Source organism: Sorghum bicolor, chromosome 9 (assembly GCF_000003195.3).
Source record: "Sorghum bicolor cultivar BTx623 chromosome 9, Sorghum_bicolor_NCBIv3, whole genome shotgun sequence".
Taxonomy (NCBI): Eukaryota; Viridiplantae; Streptophyta; class Magnoliopsida; order Poales; family Poaceae; genus Sorghum; species Sorghum bicolor.
This window is the reverse complement of record NC_012878.2, coordinates 13,793,215-13,817,862: the sequence shown is the minus strand read 5'-3', so window position 1 is coordinate 13,817,862 and position 24,648 is coordinate 13,793,215. Positions and strand designations below refer to the sequence as shown.

The 24,648-nt window shown below is 44.2% G+C and overlaps 1 protein-coding gene across 1 annotated transcript; it reads left to right on the top strand.

Moving 5' to 3' along the window:
• Positions 4,354–11,960, top strand: LOC8058275. The gene is made up of 8 exons (XM_021448352.1): positions 4,354–4,711; positions 5,234–5,290; positions 10,294–10,529; positions 10,629–10,853; positions 10,942–11,034; positions 11,113–11,211; positions 11,328–11,661; positions 11,747–11,960. Exons 4-7 carry the CDS (start codon positions 10,686–10,688, stop codon positions 11,601–11,603), a joined length of 636 nt encoding a protein of 211 aa, XP_021304027.1. The 5' UTR covers positions 4,354–4,711; positions 5,234–5,290; positions 10,294–10,529; positions 10,629–10,685; the 3' UTR covers positions 11,604–11,661; positions 11,747–11,960.

Here is a 24,648-nt window from a genome sequence, read left to right as displayed (position 1 = left end):
CCTGTGCTGCTGCGGCCGCCGCCGGACTCCCCTGCGCCTCTCGGTCCCTTCGCGTTGTGCTACGCAGCACAGGCATCCTCAACCACGGAGCCCCGTGGCCCCGTCCCGCCTCAGCTTACTGCTCCGCCTCCTATTGAGGTTCCTTCCGCCGTCGATTTCAGGAAGTAGCTGAGGAGAGGAGACCTGCTTGGAGTGGCGGCGCGCGGTGGCTGGCAGGCAACGCTAGAGAAAGCCCTGTTTGGAATGGAGAGAGAGCCCTGCTTGGAGTGATGTATACTGGTGAGTGGCTTGTGCGAGGTCATGTGCTGAAATCCTAGGAAGCTCCCTAGCTGGCCGGCCGGTCGTGGTCTTTCCTTCCTCAGCAAGACTTCTCCTTGGATTTTTTTTTCCAATATTTACAGCAGTTAAAAAAACTAGAGGCGGTCCATCTCAGGGCTTGTTTAGTTTGGAGTACGAAAATTTTTTAGATGTTACGTTGAATGTTTGGTAGGATGTTGGAAGACTAGAATCTTGCGGCACATCGAATCTTATGGCAGATGCATTAAACATTAAAATATAGATAAAAAATAACTAATTACACAGTTTATCTTTAATTTGTGATACGAATCTTTTGAGCCGAGTTAGTCCATAATTAGATAATAATTATCAAATAGAAACAGAAGTACGACAATACCTAAACTTTTTTCACCAAGCCAACTAAACAAGGCCTCTATTAAATTTGTCAGTCATTCAATAATGTTTTTTTTCTTCCACAACAAATCAACCATCAGTGTCATGGCTTATTAGCCAAACGCCTCAGCCTTCGTCTCCCTGGCCAACTGGCTACCATGCACTCTGGATTGTGGAGGAGGATCTCTTCCGGCCAGCCGCCCAAACGACGAGTCTAGGGCTTTGTTTAGTTCCAAAATATTTTGTGCTAAATATAAAATTTCTTTGATATTTTGTATTTTGAAAGTAAACATACCTAAAATATTTCGGTCCTAAATTTTATGGAAAATTAAATAGGGACATTAAGGCCTTGTTTAGTTCTGTTTTTTTTTTTTTTGCAAAATGGACATTGTAACACTTTCGTTTGTAATTGACAAATATTGTCCAATAATAGAATAATTAGGCTCAAAAGATTTGTCTCACAAATTATATATAAATTGTGCAATTAGTTATTTTTTATCTATATTTAATGCTTTATACATGTGCCGTAAGATTCGATGTGACAGATAATTAAAAAATTTTGCAAAACTTTTTGGAAAGTAAACATCAAAACCCAAAAAAATTGGTGTTAGAATTTGGTGGGTTGCTCAAGGTTTTGGATTTTAGTTTTTTTTTTACAAAATACTTCATAAACTAAGGCTTGTTTAGATGCGAAAAGATTTTAGATTTCGCTACTGTAGTACTTTCGTTTGTTTGTGGCAAATATTGTCCAATTATGGACTAACTAGGATCAAAAGATTCGTCTCGCGATTTACAGCAGTAGCCCTCGACCGAAGGCAGCGGTGACTCGGTCTTGTTTAGTTACATTTAAAATCTAAAAAAATCAATATTTTTTGTTACATTAAATATTGTGGCGCACATAGAGCATTTAAATATAAATAAAAAAATAACTAATTATATAATTTATCTGTAGTTTACGAGACGAATCTTTTGAATCTAGCTAGTCTATGATTGGACAATAATTGTCAAAAACAAACGAAAATGCTACATCAACTAAATCCAAAAAAAAATCCAATAACTTTTGGATTACATGATTTTGAAGCTATGCACCCTTTTGCCAAAATCATTTAGTCAGAGCTCACGACATTACAGTTCCTCATAAAAAAAGAGACATACACCCTTTTGCCAAGATAAGCATGCAAAGCTCAAATAAGCAGCGCTAGTACTGCATTTCTTCGTTCAAAAATTAATGAAGCAGGAAATATTGAGAAATTAGTACCTGCTAATTTTTTGGTCCAAAATTAATAAAGCAGGAAATGCTGAGAAATTACTACCTGTGGTAAACTCTGGTGTACGCACAGCAGATTCTATCAAACTTCTCCCTCTCCTTCCCTTCTCCTATACTACACCGCCTGTTTCCCTCGAGCGGGGTCTGCTGGAGGGAGCTCCGAAACCCAAGTTTTGGACGCAACGGCGGTGAGCCGCGCGACGTATCGTTTCCGCCTTGCAAATTAAAAATTCCTCCAGCGGGCTCTCGCCTCGGCTTCGCGCCGAAGGGATCGATCGGCGCCACCACTACGATGGCGCGGACGGATGGGCTCGGCTTCGCACTTGGGTGGGATGAAAAGAAAGGGCGTGCTAATTTCGCTGGCAGGTGACAGAGGTAGCGTATGGGTGGGCAGAGATAGCGTGTATGCAGGAGTGGTCATGTCTAGCTGGTCATTGGCTTCAACTTATGTGTCAAATCTACTAAGGCCTTGTTTAGTTCCTGAAAAATTTTGCAAAATTTTTCAGATTTTCCGTCACATCGAATCTTTAGACACATGCATAGAGTATTAAATATAGATGAAAATAAAAATTAATTACATAGTTTGGTCGGAACTGACGAGACGAATCTTTTAAGTCTAGGTAGTTCATGATTGGACAATATTTGTCAAATACAAACGAAAGTGCTACAATGTCTATTTTCCAAAAATTTTTGGAACTAACACTACAAGAAAACCAAACATCAACGACTAGACTCTAACGACCACATATAATATGTGGTCGTCGGATGCCCTTAGCTGGTTTCCTACGGACTTTAGATGTTGCCCGACGACCACAATCTTGGTGGTCGTTGTCCAGACATCGAATGTGGTCGTTATCGCGTGAGCCTTGGCACTTTTTTTATTTTCCCGCACTTTTTTTAGTTTCCCGCGATGGTTTTTGCCTCTGGTTTTCATATACAATGTCTTGTGTTTCATCGCAGTCATTTTTCACGGAGTGAAGTAGGAGGACATGAATTAATAAAAATATATATAAAAAAGTTTAAAGAAGAAGCAAATGGGATCGAACTGGTTACCTCTCGAATAGCCATTGCGAGCTTAACCACTTGGGTGTTTCCACGTTTGACTTAATGTAGGAATGTAGATTATTTTATACACGAAATTTAGAAGTGATATTAAGTTTAATTAAAGCTTGATCTAGTAGCTCCATAAGAACGAAAATCTAAATCAGCTAGTCCTCCACAGCTTCATCCCCACGTCATGGCCATTGCTGCTGACATTGCCCCACCCTAAACTTCAGCCTCATCGACTCCATGATCACGAGTCTGAGCTTCTCGAAGTCGCACTTGCACACCTCCAAGCTATATTCGTGCTCGATATCTCCACCCTAGCTACTAGTAGCGTCTTTCAAGACCCCTGGCCCCCCTCTTCTTCCTTAGCTCCGGCTACCGAGCTGTTAAGCAGAGGCCAAGCCACCGTGACAAGCCAACATGGTGCCGAGTGAGAGCGAGCCGTAAGTACCAAAAGTAGCAAAGAAGATGATGACCGGTTGGTTTAGCTAAATAGTGGGAATTGAGCCTTTTTTTTGTTACTTAAGGTTAGCACAAGAGGCAAACAAAGGGCCCACTTTGGCTCGCCAAATCCACAATCCTCCAACATCGTTTGACTTTCGCGCTCAACTTGCTAAACCCCTAATTCTGCATCGACGTGGTCACACAGACGTCATCGTCCAATGCCAGGCGCCACCCACGGCTCGCTGCCACCCCACTTGTCGTTCAGCGTCGCCCACTGAGGAGCCAGCCATGGCTCGCCGCCATGCGCTAGCGTGGCCCACTGCATGTATGCTCGCCAACAACACCACGAACAACAGAGGGAGGAGTAGAGGAACATGGCACCCGGGCAAACCCCAAGAAGACTAAATTCAATCTTACTCCCTTCGTTCCATTAAAAGTGTCGTTTTTGACTTTTTGAATACTGTGTTTGGCCATTTGTCTTATTAAAAAAATAATATTATAAAATAAATAGTTATTAAAGTATCTCTAATGATAAAATATGTCATAACAAACTAAATAATATTTATACAAAATTTTAGAATAAGACGAATGGTCAAACAAGAAGATCCGGAGTCCAAAATGTCAGTTTCAATGGGATGAAGGGAGTACAATAATTTTCATATACTATGATTTATGTATTTGAATATATGAAGTGAGATTTTAACAAAAGAAATTCTTTGTACACATATTTTGTTATATTATGAAAACTTTCCCCTCGTATATTTTGGTCTCCGTCAAAAAATAGTATGCACTTCTTTTTTGGCGCTAAAATAATGCGGGATGCTGATCCATTCTGTTTTGGCGCTAAAAAATGTGGAATTATCTCTTCACTTGTTGGCGCAAATATTTTTTTTAGGTACATAAACAAGAAATCTCATATCTATCCAACCTTTGCCACCGCTGAACTCTAGCGTATCCGCAAGGACGGTTTCTACGGCGGCGTGGATCATCGAGCCGCCGCCTCACAAGACCCTCGCCCTCCTGCGGCGTCCGTCCTCTGGCTGCCCTTCCATCTGTGCGCCTCCTGCCGCAGCAGTCCACAGCTTCCCTACACCTCCTCCTACCGTCATCTCCTCCTGACGCGGATCGTGGAGCCGCCGCCTCACCAGCCCTTCTTGCGACGGCCGTCCTCGCCGCCCCTCCGACCGTGGGCAGTCCATACTGCTTCCCTGCACCAGCCCAGAGGAGCCCTTCTCTACTCGTACTGCAGTGGCCTCCCCATCGTTGTCCACCTGTGCCCTGTAGGTCAGTTAGCTTCAATACCATCTCCTCAATCCTATTTCTCTGCATTGATATGATATAAAACTCTGCACCTTAGGATCTGATGCCCCTTTGTTCACTTGAAATTAGTGTTACAGAGATCTAAAATTACAGGTTTTTCTTGATTATAGTTCTTTTCTTTTAAGCTGCAGTTGTGTATAGAGAAGGTTGTTGTGGACATTGCATCCGGTGGTCCTAAACAAGGCAGCATGTATTCTTTCTTTATTACCTGATTCATTGTTCTTCATTTTTTTTGCCTTTTGCTAAGCTTTGACAGTAATGTAGGCTTAACTGATCCAAACAAAGATGATAGATGGCTCTGTTTTGACTCAATATCATTTCACAATTTCATTTGTTTACTTTTGTTGTATCGATCTAAGATCATCTAAACAAGTATACATATTGATTCAAGGATTCTAACGCATTTGTGTTAAAAAGTCATGGATACAGGGATTGTAATTGAGGGCACATTTTGATTACTCATAGTTCTTTGTTTTTTTCCTGTAGTTGAGAAGGCTGTAGTGTGTTATCAAAGGGAGTGCATCCTCTGATCCTAAAAAGGCAGTACGTATTTGCTCTTTATTATCAAAACATATTTACTGTGAAAAATTTGAAAGAATGTGTAATCTGTTGCCTAGTGGCTGATTTCCATTCACTCAGGCTGCTAGATACCTCTATTTTGACTCCATATTTACTCTCACAGGTAGTTTTATAGTCAATCATATATATGCTATATGGCACCAAGTAAAGCATGGATGGACCTAGTTGATGATCGTATTAGTGATGACTGTTTAGATGGAAACACCTCAAAAAAAGATATTTATTTAGCGGGTGTTAAAAAGTTCCTGGATTATGCCTTCAGTAGGACTGGTGGGGATGTTGAAATCAAATGTCCGTGTGTCAGATGCTGCAATACATACTCTAGGTCTCGTGAAGTAGTGTATTCTCATCTTAAAATATTTGGAATAATAGGAAACTATAGATTTTGGTATCATCATGGAGAAGTTTCGGGTGAGGCTGAGTCAGATTCAGATGTCGAAGAGCATCCTGATTCCCAGGGAGCAACTGAGGAAGGTTATAATGGAATGGAGGAGCTGCTAATGGATTTATTTCCTCAGCAAATTAACCAGCCAATCAATGAAGGTACATCATCACCAAATGAAGCATTTGAAGAACAGCCAAATGATGAAGCGCAAAAGTTCTATAAACTCCTTGATGACTTGAACCAGCCTCTCCACGAAGGGTCTCGTACTTCCAAACTATCTGGTATAGTTAAATTGCTTAATACAAAGAATTTGGGAAAGTGGAGTAACAAGTCCTATACCATGTTAGTGGAATTAATCTGTAAGGACTTCCTACCAGAAAACTCTACTTTGCCAAATTCTTATTACGAAGCAAAAAAAATCATGAAGGACCTAGGACTAAGCTACCAGAAAATCGATGCTTGCAAAAATGATTGCATGCTGTACTTGGGAGAAGATATAGGTGCTCAGTTCTGCAAAGTATGTGAAAGATCAAGATGGAAGAAAAGTAAGCACTCTGGTGAGGACATAGTGTCAACCAAAGGGAAGAAGATTGCAGAACATATTATGCGATATTTTCCTATTACACCAAGACTTCAGCGACTATATATGTGTAGGAAAATTGCATTTTTCTGTAGATGGCATATAGATGGCAGGGTTGATGATGGTGTGATGCGTCATCCTGCTGATTCTAAAGCATGGAAACATTTTGACGAGACTCATCCCGATTTTAAATCTGAACCTCGCAATTTAAGGCTATGCCTTGCCGGTGATGGTTTCCAACCATTTTCTACCACTAAAAGCTCATATAGCATTTGGCCTATATTCCTTGTTCCTCTCAATTTGCCACCTTGGCTGTGCACAAAGCAGCAAAATGTATTGCTTTCTATGTTGATTTCTGGGCCAGATGGTCCGGGAGATGCAATTGATATTTACCTGCAACCATTGATTCATGAATTGATTGTGTTATGGGAGGACGGTGTTGACACCTATGATGCATCTACAAAGACTAATTTCAAGCTTCGAGCAGCCCTTCTTTGGATGGTTCATGACTTCCCAGCATATGGAAATCTATCTGGACATAGCACTAAGGGTCGACTGGCTTGTCCTGTTTGTCAAAACAAAACTTGTTCCTTATGGTTATCAAAGGGTAAAAAATTTTGCTACATGGGCCATCGACGATTTCTTCCTAAAGATCATAAATGGAGAAAAAATAAAGCATCTTTTGATGGTAACAAAGAGGCTCGTGACCCACCAGAGCCATTAACTGGAGATGAGGTGCTACAGCAGGTGAACAATCTAGAAGGGATAGTGTTATCAAAAGATCCTAGTAAGAAGACCAAGATATCACATAGTGAAAGAGGAGATAATTGGTTAAAGAAAAGCATATTTTTCCGTTTACCTTATTTCAACACACTTTTGCTGCGTCATAATCTAGATGTGATGCATATAGAAAAGAATATTTGTGAGAGTATTCTTGGAACTCTTCTCAACATAATGGGAAAGACAAAAGATAATGCTAATAGTCGTCTTGATTTGCAACAAATGAATTTAAAACCACATCTGCATCCTATTGAAGATGGTGGCAAGACTAATTTTCCACCAGCACCTTATGTTCTTCCTCCAGAAAAGAAGTCAATACTATTACAGTTCTTCAAAGAACTGAAAGTTCCAGATAGCTTTTCTTCCAATCTTAGTCGATGCGTTAATTTGAAGGAGCAAAAGCTTTCTGGATTAAAGAGCCATGATTGCCATGTCATCTTGAATCATATACTTCCTTTGGCCTTACGAGGACTTTTACCAACAAGTATTTACGAACCTTTGGTAGAGCTTTCCCAATTCTTCTGCACATTGAACTCCAAAGCATTATCAGTTGAACAGTTGAAGCAACTTGACTCTCTAATAGCAAGAACATTATGTAAGCTTGAAATGGAGTTTCCTCCTTCTTTTTTTGATCCAATGGTGCATTTGCCTGTCCATTTGGCTAATGAAGCTTTGATTGGTGGACCTACAGCATATCGTTGGATGTATCAATTTGAGAGACAAATAAAATTTCTAAAATCTCTAATTCGCAACTTTGCACACCCTGAGGGTTCGATAGCAGAGGGATACATTGCATATGAATTTATAAACCTGAGTTCGAGGTACTTGGATGATGTAGAGACAATGCACAATCGTGATGGACGAATCAATGATACATCAGACCTAGAAAACTTCTATTTATCAATATTCTCTTCTACTGGACGACCACTTGGTGCTCACAAAACACGGGATCTTGATATGCTTGAGTTACAACAGGCTCATATTTATGTACTCAGGAATTGTGATGAGGTCCAACCATTTATAAGGTATTATTTTTGCTGTCATTCTTATTCTAACATACTGTTTATCTACCTACTCTCATTATTATGTTGAATTGCAGTGAGTACAACAGCAGTCAAGAGGGCTCTAAGTTGCCGCCATTTACACCCAGCTGGAATCAAAATTTTATTATGTGGTTTAAAGATAAGGTACATGACAGTGTTTTTGTTTTTAAAACAAAAGTTGTGTAAATTTATTTCAGGAGCTTTACATGATTTATTATCAATTTGCAGGTACATCAGTTACATGAAAGTGATAAAAGTCAACAAATGGAAGACCTATTATCACTATCACGGGGCCCTATGACAAATATAACATCTTTTTCTGGCTTTGACACGCATGGATATAGATTTCGCATTGAAAGTCTTGATAGAAATCGCTGCACACAGAATAGTGGGGTGGCTGTTATTTCAGAGGAAAATATGGATGGTGACCATGTAGACTACTATGGTGTCTTGACAGAGATACTTGAGCTTCAGTTTTTAGGTGGAAGGCGAGTGCCATTATTTCGCTGCAAGTGGGTTGACATATTTAATAAAACCCGAGGGATAAAGACAAATGTTTATGGGCTTGTTAGTGTAAACTTCAAATGTTTACTTCAAACAGATGAGCCATTTGTCTTAGCTAGCCAAGCCTCCCAAGTATTTTATGCTAAGGACAATCTAATCAAAGGATGGCACATGGTCTCCAAAATGCATCCACGTGACACTTATGATGTACCCCCTGGAGATTCAGATGATGAAGGTGCTGAACCTGAGGATAATGATGGAGATGATGAAGAGGACATGCCTGAAGATGCCTCAGCCATATTGTCCTGTGGAAAGAGAAAACGATGATCCAATGTTTTACATTTCTAGACTAGACATAGGAGCATTTGTCACATTTACATTAGTTTTGGAACTTTTACTAGTCGAGTTAGACAACAACTATTATAATATTTAGTGATTTATTTGTTCCCATAATCTTCTTCAACTTTCAGTGCAATTGCAGAGTTCAGTGCTTACCACATTGATGTTACTCTTGTACTCACACACTTATAAATTAACTGATATGGTTGCTATTTGTGCAGGTCCTCACGATGCAACCGGGTAGGTATGGAAATCTCACAGCCACAGCATTGAGGAGATCAAAATTCATAAGTCCTGGATTGCTTCGTCAACAGCAAGTGAGGCGAACCTACCCAAACATTAGTAATGACAGAACAATCCACAACAGTCTAAATGAAGACACCAATAATGTCCATGCATCACCAGAACCAGGTTAAAGATGCTATATCTAAGTTCTCTCTATTTAACTAGAAGTTCATGACAATGTATGTCTTATAAATAGTTTACATAACCTGTTGTTTCACTCTTCTTTGTATTCTTGTAGATGACTCAGAACATGGAGGTGCATTAGATACTTTGTTTGATAGGCCAGTAAAAGCAAAGAAATCCAAATATGCAAGTCAGCCATGTTCTTCAGATGCTAGCGAAAATTCAGATGACGAAGAAGCAACAGATGAATGGCATGGATGGAACAGGAAAACAAAAAAGTTCAAATGTTAGACTCTGGCATCTTAAATGAGTAGAAAATCTATATCAAACTATTTTTCATTATTTACAGTTAGCACTTATGTGTTGCAGCCACCTTCATTAGAGATGACTATAGGGTTGTTGATGAAGATAGGATATTTGCTGGAAGGAGCAGAGATGACAGCAGGCCTATTGATCAGTACAGGGCACGTGCTGAACGGAGCAGCAATGATCACAGGGCCATTGATCAAGAAAATACGCATGCCGAAAGGAGATGGATTCCACAGAGTTCTACATATTCAATGCAGGATGGTATGGAAATAAATACTTATGTGAAACACTTTGTAGATAAACATTTATTTTTTTGAAAGTGCATGTTGCAACAAAAACTACCAATCGTGGATAATGAGAAATCATAATGAGGTGCTAATAATATAATCAGGAATAATTGTTTATTAGTGCACATGTTACAATACTCATTTACTGAAAGATACTCCATTTGGACCATTTACTTTTAGATGAATTATCGCATAATGACAACATGGAAACTGAGGACTTACAAGAGCAGCAGCGGCCTGTGGATACATCAAATGGTCTGGACACTCAACCAAGTAAAAAAATACTTTTCTTCACCAAATTGAATTTGACTCTTTTTCTATATATGTTTTAGGTGGCAAAACAGTACAGAAACGGCAAGGCCGTGGAAGAAACAAATGTAAGAAGGTTGCAAAACTCAAGGCAGGCGAGAAAATTAAAGTAGTGTTCTACAACAATCGGGCTTTATCTAAAACATTCCCAAGGCAGTTGGGTAGAATAGTCCGTGATTCTAACATTACTCCAATTAGAGTGAAGAAATGGACTGATATAAGTCCAGCAGCTCAAAAACATATTTTTGATGCAATTAAGGTACACGCTTCCTTACATATTAAGTCCAGCATACTCAGTTTTTTCCTTCAAGAATCTTGTACTCGTATTGAAATATTGGTTTAATACCTATATATGCAGGACAAGTTTGAAAATGCAAATCCGGATATTGAAATTGATGTATACAAAGCTGAGATCATGGAGCACGCTAGAGATCTATGGAATAATTGGCGTGGAGACTTGAATCGGCAATTTGTTAAGCCAGCAAGGAATATGCAGCAAGCTATTAAGAATTGCCCTAAAGGGATTAAACAACCTGATTGGGAGTGGCTTGTCAAGGAACATTTCTACAGCAAGGATTTCATAGTAAGTATAAATCTTCTCAGTTACATACTGACAACTTGTGTGCTGCACGATTTATCCCTAGTGACCATTGTATTTCATGGAACTTTAGGATAGGAGCAAGAGAAACTCCAAAAATAGATCCAACTTGAAAATTCTTCATCACAGTGGTAGCAAACCATACAGACAGATCATATGGGACAATGTATGTATAGTATTCTGTGCTCACTTTTTTCAGTTATTACCTCTCAGTACTTGTGTTCTAATGTTGTACCTTTAATAGGGTGGCAAGGAAAACAATCCTCCAACTTTGGATAAATTATTTTCTCTCACTCATATGAAGGATGGCACCTTTGTGGATTCTGAAACCTCTACCAAGCACGTAAGTTTATAGTTGCATTTGAATTCATTTTGCTGGACATTATTGTAGATTAGTTACACAAGAATAAATACACTTGTGTTGGTAGAAGCACCTAATTCCAATTGCTTTGTTCACAGGCAGAGATTGAGGTGGAAAGGCTATTGAACCCTACCCTTTCTAACGTGGAACTTATGGACAAGTGCTTTGAATCTAATAGGCGTGACCATGTTGTTGGTTATGGTGGTGGAATAAGAGCAAGAGACATACGGAGTCCGACTGTTACCAAAGCTGAACTAATAGAAAAACTTACACAGTCTGAACAGGAAAAGAAAGAACTTCAAGAAGATAATCAAACACTTCACGAGGAAAATCGGATGATTACTAGTCGTGTTAGCCGAATGGAAGAAGAATGAGCAGAATTAAAGAGCAATATGAGTGCTAGTTTAACTCGTGGATAAAGAGTGATTATTTGTAAGCATCTACATCTACAAAGATTATTTATACATGATCTCTTGATTTATTTATTTGTTGCTGATATGAAATTTACATATTGCAGGGAGCAAGATGAAGAGCATCGTTTCTAGCATGATCTCACAGTTGTTCATCAGAAGGCATTTGATGGGTGGATCCCTTCAAGCATAGCTTAGTACTACCTTATGTTAGCCACTATTAGTTTCATGATTTCAATTGTGTTTTTTCCTTGGTCACATGAACTATCCAGGACCATTGTGAAGTTGAATTTGTGAAATGTTGAAAATTAATTCATTTATTGCCTATTGTGTGAAACATGCCATTGTTATGTTGCATAATGGTTGCTGGTGCTATATAGGTGCCATTCCGATATAAAATTATTAGTGATAAATATGTGGTTGTTGATGCTATAGAAGTGGTCACTAATACCCGCTACATTACCTTCTAGAAACAATTTGCGACCACAAATGTGGTGGTTAATGCATTATGCAAGATGGCACTATGATATTAACGGTGACAAACATGGTCGTTGTTACTGTAAACGTGGTCGTTAATGCTATAGTATCAACGACCAAATATTATCCCGTCGTTGAAAAGTTAACGACGGGAAATTATATGTGGTCGTTAATTGTATTAACGACCGAGCCTTTAACGACCATGGACGACCACATTTTTGTGGTCGTTAAAAACTTTTAACGACCACATATCAACTTTTAACGACCACATATCCCGTCGTTACTGCCACTTTTTCTTGTAGTGTCGGACACCGAGGTTCTTCAATATTCCCTTTGGAAAACTTAACGTCCAATCTGCAAATGGCAAACACATGGTTGTTTCTAATAACGGATATGTAAAAAAAATTTCATAGAGTACCCTGGGCATAATGTTGACGCTGGAGCCAAACTCGCAGAGTGCTTGTGGGAAGTCCACCATGCCGATGGAGATCGGGATGACGGAGCGTCCTCGATCGCCTCTCTTGACCGGCAGAAGGTCAGTAGTAACTTCAGTGATGGGGTTACTCCAGTTACCTACATCAAACATGGCTACAAGATTTGCAGATTCTAATCCTTCCGGTTGTGATGGTATACCAGGGTTAGTAGTAGGAACAGCAGAAACTATTTGATTTAACTGAGATTCAATCATTTTATTAAAGCTAATTTGATTCTTGATGGCAGTAGAGAAATTATCCATTCTATTATTTATATTTTCTAGCATTTTATCATTATATGCCAATTTCTTAGATAGGTTATCCATTAGCTTTCCTTGATTAGACACCAACTCTCTCAGACGTGGAAAATTATTAGTATTGTTGTAAGAATTGTTACCTTGATAATTACCTGAGTAGTTAGGCCTCTGTTGATTCCAGCCTTGTTTTTGTTGAGGACGGTTGTAGTAGTAGTAGTAGTTGTTGATGTAGTTCACATCCTCAAGCATCTCAGGGCAGTGATTGCCTGAGTGTCCAGTATCTCCACACTCCTCACAAGTCATGTGAGAGTCGTAGATGTGCATAACTTCTTTCTTATCTTTAGCTCTATCATCGAGCTTCTTCATGAGCAGGTCTAGCTTTGTAGACAACATGTCTACCTCCTTGAGCTGATGCATACCTCCACCTCTCTTGCGTGTCTGGGTCCTCTCTTCATTCCAGCTTTGGTTGGACGCCATCTTCTCCACAAGAGCTGTGGCTTGTGGTATGGTGAGTGATAAGAATGCTCCTCCAGCTGTAGCATCTATGGTTTCTCGGGCACTATTGCCGAGCCCATGATAAAACGTCTGCATCAGTAGCCAACTCTCCATTCCATGATGGGGACATTCTAGGATGTAGTCTTGGAAGCGCTCCCATGCTTCTGGAACAGATTCATCATGTTGTTGCTGAAAACTTATAATTTTTCCACGGAGAGCATTGGTCTTGCCCATCGGAAAGAACTTAGTCAGAAAGTTCGTGGAGCAGAGTGCCCACGTAGTATTCTTCTCCTTTGTAGCGTAGAACCATGGCTTCACTGTTCCTAACAATGAGAATGGGAAGAGGCGAAGTAGTATAGCATCTCTGGGGACTCCTAATATGGTGAATGTGCTGCATATCTCCACAAAGTGTTGGAGATGAGCACTAGCATATTTGTGTGCCTTCCCACAGAACTGTTTGGATTGCACCATGTTGATAAGTCCAGGCTTGAGCTCAAAGTTGCCATCGATCTCTGCAGCAGGTCCAGTGCGGATGTTGTCCGTAGTGGGAGCTGAGAACTCACAGATCGATTTGTTCGCCATGGCTTTGAATTCTGAAGACAAGTTCCGGTGATCTTCTTGATTGGATGGAGTTTCTTGCTGAAGTGTTGATGATCTCTTCTTGAGCTTGGCTCTTGTTTTTCTAAATAACACTTCGGGATTGTCAACAAAATTTCCTGGAAGATGTCTTCTATTCATACATTACCCTGCATAAGATAAAATAGGAAAATATCGAGGTAAAACTGTATGAGAGAATTGATAAGCTCAATCATATTAGTGATGCGAATGATGACTCAAAATCTTATATTCATTCCTGATTAGTAATCAACCTTCCCCAGCAACGGCGCCAAAAGTGCTTGTTGGGTATTCTAAACATCACTACCAAAAGTAGACTTAGTTTTCTAATTCTGATAACGGTGCCAAAAATGCCAAACCTATCCCTCATACCACTTAAGCCAAGTTGTCATTCCAAGCATGACATGAGAGACGCGGTATTGAAATATGCAATTGCTCATCTTAAATAAATAATGAATGGGATCTGCAAGTGCACAGATTAATACTGATGTAGCATTTTAACCGAGAAGTATTCTAGTTATTGTTATTTATATTTTTACCACTGGGAACGGATTAGTAATCATCAATGTTGATTATAGAATGGAATATAAGATTGAGTATCTATCATTGCATGTATAATTGAGAATATTTATCTAACTCTTTCATACAGGGATAAGTGTCACATAAAAGATATATATAAAGTAATGAATAGTGACAAAGATAATTAATCTGATCAGCATAACTTAGCCACATATAAATATGATAAGCACCTCAATTAGATATTCTAGCAAGTCATTAGCATGGAATTAGAACAAACTACAAGAATATTTCCTAAGTTATTCTCAACTATACAGTCTAGCATTATCATAGTTAGTGCAAGTATACTTAGCAATCATTGCGAGACAGGATTACACCCATACATAGTGATATTATCAAGGAATATGAGAAACATAGCAATCACTCCCCTGTAATAATGTTGCTCTGCCAGCCCTATACACGAGAGGGGGACTATATAAGAATCAATGAAGCTGTCACTATCACGAACTACCCCGCGATCTGGCATATTGGGTACAATCGCAGATAAATACGGTATAAGCACCACGCCTACACAATATCTATCATTTACCCATGGATCCGATGGATAAACGCTATACGATCCTAAACATGTATATAATTCCAATCTAACTAAGCCAAGTATATAACTATGATAAACTAAGAATAATATAATTGCGAATATAAACAAGTAGAGCAAAGTCATAAGCAATATATTGAAGTAGAACAAAGTCATATTCATAATATTGAAGAACAAAGATGAACAATTAGAAGAACAATTAGAGAATTACCAAGAATCCTCTTGACAGATCCGGAAACCAATCGAAGATTGACTCCTTCTAGTTCTAATCCTATGTAGCTATGCTAATCTAGATGTCTAATTGATGTGGCGGCTCTAGGCTTGATCAGAGGCTTCTTCTCCCTTGAGGAATAATGAATTAGGGTTGAGAGGCTCTCTCCTCCAGGGGCCAGGGGGTCTGGTTTTATAGTCCCTCAAAGTGAATATGGGCCGTCGGATCAAACTGACATTGATTGAATGGTTATCCTTGATCCTTTAGGTCTATGGAGCTTGATCCCGAAAGAGAGTTCTGATTGGACTCTATAGGGGCGCGGGCGCCCTGGTCTCCTAGGCGGGCGCCCAGGGCCAGGCCCCGTTTCGCCTCCGCTTCGTTCCCGTGGCTTCTGGAGTCTTCTAGATGTAAGATAATTGCGCGACACGTTAATATCTCTATGTAATCCCGACGTGTGGGCCTTTCATTCGTATTTCCTGATAACCCCCTGCAGAAATAAACAAACACCAAAACTCATGGAATTCTGTCAGATAAAACCCTAAGTCTGGATGTTGATTTCATTTGGATCCTTTTCTTTATTTATTTGATAATTAAATTTGATACTTAAGGACCGTCAACAGTGCGTCTCCGCGGAGAAGCAGAAATATGTAAAAGACACAGTGGAGAAGAAGAAGAGGGAGAACCTCGAGCGTCAGGCGCTCGAGGTACGATCGTCCAAGCAGAGGTGTGAGGGGGAGCCGGAGGAGGAATCCCCCGATGAAGACGAGGGTGATGACGACGATGACGACGCGACTCCGAGGGGATGGCGGCCTGCCTCATCTGGGTCCTACAGGGCCTTCCGCTGACCGATAGTTCCTCGTCGCACGCGGAAGCCTCGAGGGGGCCGCAAGGCGGGGATCGTGATGGGCACAAAAAAGAGGCATCACCTCGCCGCTCGTGTGCCGACATGCCTCCCGCCGCTACCCAAGGTCGGGGCGCTCTCCCGCCATGACCACCCCAAACACCTGGCCCGGGCCATAGGGTCAAAACGTTAGCAGCGGGGCCGTTGACTCGGGCCCGTGCTGCCACGGTGGCCTCGAGCCAGGGAGGAGGGCGTCGAAGGAGTGCTAGTCCCGAGGACCGTTAGACGGGAGGAGTTGAACCGAGGCCCACTCCTGTCTTGGAGAAACCGAGGGCCTCGACTCGCGGCAGCTCGAAACCTGCTGGCCACAGGACTGGTAGGAGGGTCGTTCTCAATGTGGGGTAAGATTGTAAAAAACCTCAATTCTGTCTTTGTTGTTTCATTTATTTGTTGACGCTGATCAACTGGTGTCAGTCTCTTTCCCGCTCAGGCTGAAGAGGCAGCTCGAGAAGGCCCAGCCCTCGATCGTCAAGAGGCTCAAGGCGGGGCGAGCTCCCAGGCTCCGGGTAAGCGAATGGCCTCTTTCTTGTGGTTTTAGGGTTGGCTCTGCTTAGCGCAGAGATTCCTTGTGATTGACGTGTGGTTTTGGGGTGTATGCAGGTTCTTCTAACCCCCGACTGCCTGCTGGTGGTGGCGAGACCCCGCCTCATTCGTCGGAGGGGGGCGATGGCTCAAAAACCGTCTTGTCGTCCCCTAGCCGAGATGAAACGTCTCGCCCCCAAGGTTGGGATGGAGCCCCCGAGCTGCCCAAGTTGGGAGGTGAGGGCGACCCGATCACTATTAGTGATGAATCCGGGGGCGGTTCGCACTCGACAAGCGATCATACCACGGACGAGAGGGCCGAGGCTCCCCGTTTCGAGGGGCGGATGCCGTGGCCCATTGGGCTTCATTCCATCGAGGAGGAGAAGAAGAGGAAGAATGAGGAGGAGGAGCAAAGGAGGAGGAGGGAAGAGGAAAAGCAGCATCGTTAGAGGAACAACTGGAGCAGCACTGGCTGCATGAGCTGCAGGAGCTGCAACTACAGCAATAGCAGCAGCAGCAATAGTTAGAGGAACTGCTCCAGCAGCAGCAACCACAGGGGCTACATGAGCAGCAACCACTGCAGCAGCAGCAGCACGAGGAAGAGCAGAGGCTCGTGGCGGGGAAGGAGGAGCTGCCAGTTTATGGCCACGCGACTCCCACGTGTCTTCGTCCTGGGGGGCCACCATCATCCCAGGTTGAGCCACGGCGGGAGGACGGAGTCGTGGCATTGGCGCTCGCCATGCGCACTCTGGCTGATCCAAGTTCTGAGAGCAAAGGCACCCTCTATGGCATCGAGGGGATCGCCCTGGGCTTCTTAGAGGGTTGACGGCCATGGCTAGAGGTGGCCAGGACTTCCGGCGCTGGAGGGGAAGACAAGGCTGGGACCTCTGGTAGTGGCGAGGCGGACGAGACCGGAACCTGGAAGTCCATCGATGACGATGGGCCATTCCCCTCTCTTATCGATCTATTTCTGTGCCATGGGGGTTCACTGAAGACGGTGCAGGAACTTATCCGAGGCATCAAGGCGCCTACGGAGGAGGAGCTCGAGCACTGGGGTCCAGGAAGGATCCACCTTCGAGCCTCCACATCCCCGAACGAGCCTAACATCATAGTGGACGATCGGAAGGAGGTCGAGAAATGGGAGGACCTCAAGGAGCTTCATCTTTGGATGAAGCACGTTGTGGGCCTCATGTCCAACATCATCAATAATGGCCTAGGCCAAGCCTTCTTTGTAAGTACCCCTCGATCTTCGTTATTTTTTAGTTTTTTCATTGAACTAGCGCGTTTACCGCCTCGTGCTTTATCGCAGGACTTGAAAGAGACCTCCCGGCTGAAATCGGGCTTTATTCATGCAACAAGGGGTGGCTAGGAGTAGCTTCCTCTTCTCAAGGATTAGCTCCTCGAGTCATAGGAAAAGCTCCTTAAGGTGTACAAGGATCTTACTGTGGCCCTGGAGGAGAAGCGGGAGAAGGAGGCCGCTCTGACCAACGCTCGGAAGACCCTAACTAGTATGAATGGCAGGGGTCTCCCGGGTGGACGAAGATGCCCATGCCGCTCGAGAGGATGCGGAGAAAGCAAAGGAGGAAGCCGCTCGGTCGAGCGAGCAGCCATTGTGGCCGAGGAGGCAGCCACTAAGGCTTGGGAGGAGGCTGCGCGGTATAAGGGTGAGGCCGTCGAGTTGGACAAAGAAAAAGGCTCATTGAGTCCAACCTTGCCACCGCCCGGAGCGGTTATGCTGGGCTGAAGGAGGCACTTTTGAACAGCGAGATGGCTCGAGGCACCGTGGAAAAGGCTGAGAAGAAGGCCCGTGAGGATCTCGAGGCAGAGCAGGCCTACTCTCGTGGCCTTTCTAATGACGTTGATCGTTGAAAGACAGCGCTGCGAGAGAAAGGAGAAGCTATCCTACAATCGGGCAAGATGATCGAGGACCTGCGGGTCGATAAGACAGAGTTGGCTCGTTCCTATAAGAAGATCAAGAGGGCCAACACCGACCTGTTTGGTGAGAATACAGCTCTCGAGGCGAAGATCCGCGGTAAGTCTTCCATGCCATTGTGTTTTCTTTGTTGGATCTCATTTTATTTTCTATCATCTGATTTCCTGTCTCGATCTCTATAGGGCTTAAGGATGATCTACTGGCCGCCTAGGTTGATGCCCAGTCTTTTAAGTCTCGGCTCGAGGGGGAGGTTGCCTTGACTGGTCGACTAAGGACGGCGATCAACGACCTCTCGAGCTCCTGGGAGCTCGAGCCGGCAGATGAGGCGGGGGAGGCGGCTTGAGGCGAAGCCCTGGTCGACCAGTTGTGCTACCTTGGCGCCACTTTGAGGGACGGAGTGCGGGACGCACTCCACACTGGGGGGAAGCGGGCTATGGTGGTTGTCTGCTCGGGCTTCTCCTATGATATGGAGGTAGTGTCCCACGGTTTCGTCACCGATATTTCCAAGACCGATGCTGAGAACAAGGAGAGGCTCCATGCCTTGATCGATGATGCAGAGGTTCCTGGCGAAAGGCTGGCGAAGCTGTTCGAGCCAGAGGTACTCCCTCCCAAGACCGGCATGGGCACGAAAGACGGTGGTGAGGGTAGAGATGAAGACTGAGGCCTACAAGCCAAATCTGGGTACTTAGACCCATTGTAATATACTTAGCACTAAACATTGTGGCCTATGTGGCCTTAAGATTCGTGGTTTCTATATATTCTTCTTACTTTTATGCTCGAGTTTCCTTTATTTCCTTTGCTGCCTAAGTTCGTGTTCCTCAATCGATCTTTCATTAGGACGACTTCGATTGCCTCGAGGATAAGGGAGTGAGTAGAGTTACCATAGCCCGGTGGCGTAGGGGTTCTCAGGCTCGACGTCCCTCGGCCCTTAAGGGGCTCGAGGCGCCTTTACTACTCGATCGTGCGGGGTTTCCTTAGGGATTGAAAGGGAAGAGACAACGTTGAGCTTTTTGAAAAATCGTTCGATTTTTAGGAGCCTATGGGGGGGTTCCCCCCTGCTAGCCCCCGAGGGAGTGTTGACTATGATGGGTCATAGTTGAGACTTCCTCCTAACGTTGAGATCTAACTGGTAATAATGCGCCTTACTTGAAAAAGTACTTTCGTTTATTCACATATTTAGAGGGCCTTGATGTTACAAGATGCGCATGAAAATATAAAGCCTCGAAGCTCTAGGGGTAGAAGCGATGTAGCTGTTCGATCTTCCATGCGTTGGTGAAGACCGCCCCTTTTTCGTCCACGAGCTTGTACGTTCCTGGCTTCAAGACCTCGGCCACCACATATGGGCCCTCCCAGGGTGGAGTCAGCTTGTAGCGTCCTTGATTGCTTTGCCGTCGATGTAGGACGAGGTCGCCCACGTTCAGGTCTCTCTTGCGCACGTGCTTGTCGTGGTAGCGTCGAAGCTTCATAGGACCGAGGAGATATTATGGCCCCGCTCCTCAGTGTCCCCGTGTCTGCGGTGTCAATGCTCATTGATGTCACGTCGAGCGTCATGTTGTCCTCGATTTTCAACGAGGCGCTCCTGGACGGGCGCTATTTTCTTGCCTCGAGGTGGCGACTCCTGATGAATCGATACCTCCCTCTCATTTCAGGCTGGCTTAGGGCGCTTTTCTGTGGCTGCCCCTCGATGTCGAGAAGCAGACCTCTCAGCTTGCTGGGCTGCTGCCATGTGGAGCTGGCCTTGCACCTCATCTCGAATGCGCCGTGCCTAAGAGTTTGAGGGCTTAGGCATGTTGCATAGCATCATGGCTGCTGCCTTGATGTTTTGACCAGCTCGAGGGAAACGGCTTACGAGCGGCTCAGGCTCCTCGTCCTCGATGATCTATTGGTACACATCCCGAGCACGACCACGCGCGCCCTCGCCGTGCGGGTGCGGTTGGTCTCGCTCAAGGGCTCACTCAAGCTAGCTGAGGCACTCGCGATCCTCGTCTAGCTTAGCTTTGAGCTCTCGTAGCTGTGCAAGTTGCGCAGCTTTGTCGTCCTGAGGCGGTGGGTCCGCCTACCCATCGTTCTCAGGTGTCCTGGGATCTTCTCTGGCGGCGGGAGCTCGAGCACCGGCGGTGACGTCCTTCGTGTCATCCGTGGTAGCCACGGCCCCATCAATGTTGAAGCACTCCCTTGTACGGTCGTAGCAGTCGTATTCAGAGTCGGGGTCTGGCTCGGCGGTGTAGAAACATCCGTGCCCCTCCTCCACTAACTACTGTCTGAGCGTGGTGATGGTGTATCGCCTAGGTCCCAGGCGTCGAGGACTGCGTATCTAGGGAAAACCTAACTGCTCGACCACTTGCTGAGTTTGCTGCTGCGTCTTTGTGTTGCACGAGAAGACCAGTGGTCACTCCACGCACGTCCCGGCACCTGGACATATTGTCCTAGCGAGCGACATCGCAGCGTTGTCCAAGCCGAATGGGAGCATCTACCTTGTGGCGAACAGACCATGTGGTAGCAATGTGGATGGTAGCGAGGGTGCGCGGGGTATGCTGCCCCCTGAGACCGTCGCGTGGCCGCTCTGTCATCTGACCGTCGTGACTGTGGTCTCGGCGCGTGGAGCTGTGGGCCCCTCCATCGTTGCTTGTTCCTTACGTGGCGGCGATCGTGCAGCAGTGGTGGGGCGGTGGCGATGCTGATCACGCCTCCTCTTGGTTGGGGATGCGTGGTGGTGAGGCCGTCGCGGGGCCTTTGATCGCGTGGGCATGATGCGAGCCCCTCCTGGTCCTTTGACTAAGAGCAGGATCATGTCGTAGTCGAAGCCGGTGGACATGAACTCAAGACTCCCAAACCAGATCACCGTGGAGCGTGGGATTGGTGAGACATGAGTGGCCATCTAGAAAGAGATGGGAAATCGGCGGTAACACGCAGGACCCCTACCTGGCGCGCTAACTGTCGGTGTTTTGACCCTGGGGGTGACACCAACGAGTGAATTTGTGTGCGTGCTCCCTTTTTCGGATGGTGATAAAAGAGTGACACAAAGATTTATCCTAGTTTGGGCAAAAGAAGGCCCTACGTCCAGCAGGGGGAGACTTTGTATTATCTTGCACCTAAGTGCTTGTACAGGGGTATATGCAAGTGGATGTGGTTAAGAGTTCTAAGTCCTAGCCGGTGGTGCAGGTGGTATGAGAATCATGTTCTATGCGTTGTGTCCCCTCCCAAATGTCGTCCTGAGTGTCCCCTTTTATAGTTCCAAGGGGAGACCTAGGTTACAGGGTGTAGGCATTAGAATAAGCCTCAATAGGGGTATAGCATCAGCCTACTCGAGGCTTCCGTACCGGCGTGGCCTTGAGTCGTCTTGTTACGGGGTACTTTGGTGATGATGGTGCGTACGTTTCTTGAATTCATCTCCTGTACATCGTCTGGTATTGGCTTAGGCGCGAGCACGCTTGTATGTCATGGCGGTAGTCACGTCTAGGGTTGTTGAAGCGCTGACTTCCGTTGCCCGATCCTTTCCTGGGAAGGAACGTGTCTGCTCGAGGGTCGGACGACACAGGCGGCCTTGTCACGTGGGAGCGTTGACTTTGTGTGTCTCAAGGGGTGCCACGATGGGATATTACACTTGCAGCACTGTGCCGAGTCGTACCTTTATCCAACCTTGGGGATAAAGCTAGAAAAAGTGAAGATTTTGACGGGTTCTTGTTCCCCTATCGCGCTTCCTGTGACTGTCAGGTTAGGTGGGAGCATGGCAGTCGCATTAAATGCCCTGGCTTCCGTACCCGAGACAGGCAGTGGGGGAGCGCTTTTGCGCTCGAGGCCTATCGATTCGCTCGAGGCTATCTCCGTAGTCGACGGTTGTTGATATCGAGCCCTTGTCGATTCGCACAACCTTGTCTCTGTGTTCGAGGCTATGGTCGATACAATGCCCTGGTGATCCCATATTTATGTCGGAGCATCGAGCTTGAGCCTCAAATTTATTTGTGGGTCTTTACATTCCTAGCGCTGGCTGGGGTACCCCCTATTGACATCCTCGACATTATGGAACTAATTATCCAAGCACAACGGCCTCCGACACAATTTGGGGCATGTTATACACGGGCCCATGAGATGAGAGATGCTTGTAGGCAATCGCGCTCGGCCCACCCCTTCCCTCGTGTCCCACCTCGCACATGGTCCACCTGTCGCTATTACTATTTTTCTCCCACCTCTCGCCCCCGCCCCTCATTATCGTTTTTCTTTCTCCTCTTGGCTCTGCAACTGCCCTCCGCCTAGCCACGGCAAGGTAGGGTCTCACTGGAGCTCCACAACCGTGGCCTCCTCCTTCCCCTCCCTGCCCCCACTCTCGCCACTGCCTCCATGGCCATGCTCAGCGATGACCACCGTAGCGACACCCTCGCCCTGACCTAGACTAGCCGCTGCGCCTCCACTAACACTAGGGCCCCTAACCGCCCATACACTATCCTCACTGCCTGGTTGGCCTCCCTTCCATGATCCTCTTCCTTCTATGCCCATCATAGATTGAGATGAGGGAGGGCGTGAGCTGCGAGAGTTGGAGATGAGGGAGGGAGAGAGATGTCGGAGGGAGGGAGAGCTACCAACAGCTGCGTTGATGAGCCTCTAGGCTATACTGGGCCAATTCATGCCTACTCACCAACATGTGGAGGGCGCTTGCTAGCATGTTGCTCCGATCTGAATGTTCAGACCGCAAGAATGTTGACACAATTTGACAATGGCTCATATTGAGAATAACTCATGTGTAGGCATTTTTGTATCCACAGGTAGGTTGCCTAACAAGGTTTTCCAAAAAGAGCTTGTGGTTCTTATTTTTGGATGAGTTTAATGACGTGAAGTACCAATTCGTAAAGCTAGGAAATTTATAAACCAAGCAAAATCCATAAAGTTACAAAAATTTTAACTAGATGATGGTTCTCAAACTAGGTTACTAAAGGACACCTGGTTGGGAAGACATCCAAAAAAAGCATATTGTGTGACAAAAACAAACTAAATTGGCTTCACCTCTTAATACTATTTTATTCTCTTAATGTTTCATTCAGATGGGCATTAATAGGGTGGAAGTTGTTAAAGTGGAATAATCTTGTAGAATAAATTGCAAACATTAGTTTACAAGTTGAAAGGGATACTTTTTTGTCAATTGAAAAGCAATGGTTCATTCACAATAAATTCCATTTACAAACACTTATCAATATGGGCATCATCATCTCACAGAAAACCTAGCATTTAAGTATACCTTTTGGAAATTAAATATTGTTTTAGTGGTTCTTGAAGAGTGATTTTAAGCAAGGATAAGTTAGCATGAATGAATTAGAGAGGGAACAAATCATGTGTGTTTTGTTGTATAGATGAAACAATTAGGCACCTCTTTTTTTATTGTACCTATGCTAAACTCCTTTGGCAAGTAGCAAAAAATCACTATCTAGTTCTACAACCTCTCTAGTTTAGCACATGACCTATGACCTAGACATACTTTAGTTGATGACAAGTAAAAAGAGCATGCGTAAACAGATAGGTCGTAAACTATTGGAAACTGAAATATCCCTTTGGGCGATGATTTTTTAATGCATAGTTATAACCAAACCAATAGGAAAATGAAAAATTTCCTTATCAGTTTTCACAAAACACACAAGAAAACAATAGTACCTGAGAACAAAAATGAAATTTCCTATCGATATCGATGGGACACACAAGAAAATTTTTAATTTTCTATGTGTGATAGATAAATTATTGCTTAGTGTTTTTGTACAAGTGATAGATAAATTATTGCTCCATGAGAAACAAGCAACCAACATGGGTCTTGGCTACTAGACGTAAAGGCAGTGTGCATAGGGTTAGTGGCACACTTGCTCTCCACATTGTTACACAGTACCACACTACCTCTTGACACCACCACGTTCTCGGGTCTCCTTCCATTCAGCCCCCATCCTTATCTTTCCCTCTTCACAAATGAGTTGGGGAAGGTGTCTTTTGCTCTACCTCCCCATCCGCGTCAATATCTCGATGTAATTATCTTGAGT